The 3,753-nt window shown below is 56.9% G+C and overlaps 1 protein-coding gene across 1 annotated transcript in view; it reads right to left on the bottom strand.

The window, feature by feature from the left end:
• Positions 1 to 3,753, bottom strand: part of MINDY4B (MINDY family member 4B) — a 16,084-nt gene that overhangs the window by 8,365 nt on the left and 3,966 nt on the right. Inside the window, exons 7-8 of the mRNA XM_031555088.1 lie at positions 3,175 to 3,355; positions 2,743 to 2,999 (exon numbers count right to left, since the gene is read on the bottom strand). Of these exons, the coding sequence (XP_031410948.1) occupies positions 2,743 to 2,999; positions 3,175 to 3,355 (438 nt within the window). The remainder of the gene's footprint in view (positions 1 to 2,742; positions 3,000 to 3,174; positions 3,356 to 3,753) is intronic.

Here is a 3,753-nt window from a genome sequence, read left to right as displayed (position 1 = left end):
AAAAAAGGGTGTTTCTTATTTTCCTGCACTTTCCACGGAGTAATTTTAAAATACTTTATTATATATATATATATATACACACACACTTATGTGCTAGAATGTGGCTATTCCACTCTTTTTAGCACTCTAGAGCCTGCAGTTAAATGTACAGCAGTAACACACACAAAGCTGCCGGGTGCGTGCCTGGGTTACGTGCACCCTGCCCAGCAGCTGTGCTTCCAGCAAAGGGGTGCTCTGCAGAACCGGAGCAAAGAGCCTCGGAGGGGCTGGGGCTGCTGTGGGGGCATCACTGCCCACGTGGTGCAGTTCTCGTTTTGTGTACAGACATTGGCTTTTTAATTTCGGTTTAAAAAATCTGCCCTCCATATACAGTCAGGCTCAGAGCACACTAAGAAAGGGAGAAAAACATACAGCTATTGTCTGATACATTTGGTTTTGTACTCTGGGGAATCAGGGAGAGTTGCAGTTTGTAAAGCCATTTTGAGACTACGAGGGGCAGCAATAAATATCTGATAACAGTCTGCTGTATTCTGATCTCCGAGTCCCACAAACCCGGCACCTGAAAGTATGGGCACAGCCCTGAGGGTGGGCAGGACCCTGAGCTGGGCAGTGCTCCCACCACTCTCCAAAGCTCCTGGGGATGGGAGGAGGAGGGTGGGCTGCGAGGGGGAGGCGGTGCTGGGATACCTTTGCTGCCTGCAGGAGGTACGGGCAAAGCTCCCCGGAGGCCCCACAGGGCGCCTGGAAGCCATTTCTGCCAGGGAATCCCTTTTCTTGGTGCCCCTCTCCCTCCAGGTGCGGTGCTGCAGCTTGCTGTGAGGCTCCGGTACTTGCTGTCTCTGAGGCTGACTCACACGAGGTGCCATGCTGTGCTAGGAGTTTCACCCACATGTCTGGCTTTGTTTCCCATGAGCCTCACTGAGGCTCAGGCAGTTTTTCAGGCAGCCCCCACCCCACCTATCCCTGTGTGTCCGAAGCACCCCGGTGGGCTGTGCATCTTCTGCAAAGAGATCCCTGGGCTAGAAAGGAAAATCTGCAGCCGAGCTCTGTTATGAATGCAGGGCTCTGCAAGGAGCTGAGTGTTTTGTTTGTTTGCTTTTTCCATCTAAGTTTAACCTACAGCCAGACTGCTGTTATTGCTTGTTATTTTTAAAGCATCTGTAAGTGTGCTGTTAGCTTGCAGAAAGGGCTTCCTTCTCATTGAGGGGAACTTGCGTCTTAAATTTAGCCTTGCACTGCGCGGAGGTTATAACAGATGGAGGGGCAGGGGGAGGAAGGGCGAAGCCCCGAGGGAGGCAGTGGGGCTGCTTCCGCAGTCTGGTGCAGCACATTTCTGTTCCTGATTCTTTCTTTTGAAACCATGCATGCATTCATTGCAGCTGTGTGTGCAAGATGTGGCATTGGGGCCCAGTGCTGCCAGCTGTGCTCTGACCGCTGTTGGTGTGTCAGTGGGCAGCCGCCGCACTGACCTGGAGCACAGCTCTGAATGCTGTTCTTTGGCACCTTTGTACCTTCATGGGACCCCATTTAGTTGGCACTACCACACAGCATGCCTGGCTGTGCAGTACGCCCCTCAGTGCTGGTTAGTCGAGCCTGATTGGCATTTATTTCATGGCTCTGTTTGTGCTTTATAAATCCATTGTTTGTGTGAGCACATGCCAGTATTCCTCAGGTAGAATAAGTATGCTCTGTTTAGCATGAACACTGACTTCCTTACCTTGTCAAAGGCGTTCTCAAGCATGAATAAGCTGACCTGCCTTAAAAACCACCCTTGGCTGCCCTGGGCTGTGGTGTGGTTCCTCCCCACGCATGGCAGCACTGCGCACCAGACGTGACTCACCGGGGCCCTGCCTGCCCTGCCTCAGCTCTGCCTGTCCTGGTACAGCCGCCATTGCACAGCCTGGCAGGGACAGCCTGCTGGTGGGCACCGGGCTGGGCTGCTGGTGGACACTGGGCTGCAGCTTGCCCTGCTTTATGCCTCTGCATGATGCCCCGGGGTCCCGGCCCCGCAGCTCTGTGCCGGGCAGGCTGCGCCCTGGTGGTGGTGGCCCTGGGGACTGCGGGCACCAGGGGCTGCAGTGCCCTCTGCTCTGCTGCAGGGACGTGGCACACTTGGGGCGGTGGCAGAGCTTCGACCTGAGCAGAAACTGCAGGAGGGGAGCAGGGAGCAGTGCAGAGCCCCAATGGTGCCCAATCTGGCACCATTGCAGGCTGGTTCTGACCGCCCTCTTTTTCTTCCTTTTTTTCATCCAGGGGCCTGAATCTGTGGGTTGCTCGCAGGAAGGTTTATTCTCAAGACAGCTGTCATTACAGCACACATTTTTGGTATGACTAACAGCTTTTTCAGGTGAGGTCTAAAAAAGGAAGCAGAGAACAGTTTGTAACGTGGTGGTGTGCACGGCCTGCATGGTGGGAGCAGCACGGGGCTGCCCGTGGGATGCTGCGGGTCAGGGCTGTGCCTGCCATGGGCAGCAGGAGAGGGCTGGGTATGGAGGGCTGGGAGCAAACCTCGCTTGTAGCAGGCAGCAGAATTGGGTGCTCACACCAGGCCAAATGATTGTGACGCCCACAGTATTGTCAGTGCTTAGTATTATTTAACCTCACACTGTGGTCAGCACTTTCACGACACACTTTTATTTCTTGAACATCTCTGCCTGGGAGGAAATGACCGCTTTGCCGTGCTGTTTCCTTTTCCCCGCCAGCTCCGGTTGAGGGCTGTGGCGGTGCCAGTGATGGCCCTGCTCCTGGTGCTGGTGGTGGGTGGGGGGGGGGGGGGAGGGGCAGCTCAGAAGAAGGGCTGCGTGCCATTCCATCCGACGGCCGCCCCCGGCCACTTGGTCCTGATGGCCATCTCCAGCGATGGAGCCCTCCTCCCCGGGCTGCTCGCGGCCTCGCTGCGGCCCTCTTCCCAGTGATGCGAGTGGGTATCTGGAAGTGAAACATGGTTCTGAAGGTGTGTGGGGCTCTGGGAAGTGCGGGTGCCTGGGGGCACTTTGCTCCTGGGTGGGAAAATACAAACGTGTGCTGTATGTATGCATCAGTGTGCGGGTGCCCTGCAGCATGGGCTGTGTGTGGGGCTGGACATGCAGAACTGTGCACACGTGCAGTCCTGCACACATCTGTACATGACACCCACAGCGCAGCATCCGTGGGGGGGTGAGCTGGGACACACACCTATGGTCAGGTGGGCTGTTCTCGTCTGCCTGCACTGCCCAGTGTAGAAATACAGGTGAAAGATGTGCTCCATCTTCCAGTCGGACAGGAGCAGCCGGTTGGTGCTGAAGAGGACGCTGTGAGTCCCGTTGATGCTGCACAGCCAGATGGGGAACTTGGGAGTTTTCAGCATGCTGCCAACCTAGGGGCAGAACGGTCGGTGGGCATTCAGCACTGCCAGTGCTTCTCAGGAGCGTCGGCTCTGCTGTGCCAGGTGTGCCTCGTGGCCATTTGCCCTTATTGTATCTGTGCGGTGGTCACACGTGGCAGACAGTGAGCCACAGCAGCCCTGGCCAGGGATCCCGGGCCAGCAGCCCCGAGGGTGCCGTGGCCCCAGGTGCCTCTGCCAGGATGGGGTCAGGGAGACGGGTGGATGGAGGAGGGAGCTCAGCCCTCACCGCCCGCCCGGAGGCAAAGCTGCACGGCGTGGGCCGGCGGAAAGCCTTGGCTAAAGGGATGCGAGAGCTGCGTTGGTGCCGAGAGCCCGAGGCACATCTCCGGACGCCCGGTGAGGCAAAGCACGAGGCGAGAAATCGCCAT

This window comes from Meleagris gallopavo, chromosome 11, assembly GCF_000146605.3.
Source record: "Meleagris gallopavo isolate NT-WF06-2002-E0010 breed Aviagen turkey brand Nicholas breeding stock chromosome 11, Turkey_5.1, whole genome shotgun sequence".
Taxonomy (NCBI): Eukaryota; Metazoa; Chordata; class Aves; order Galliformes; family Phasianidae; genus Meleagris; species Meleagris gallopavo.
The sequence above is the reverse complement of the archived record's forward strand: the minus strand, read 5'-3'. Positions and strand labels throughout refer to the sequence as shown.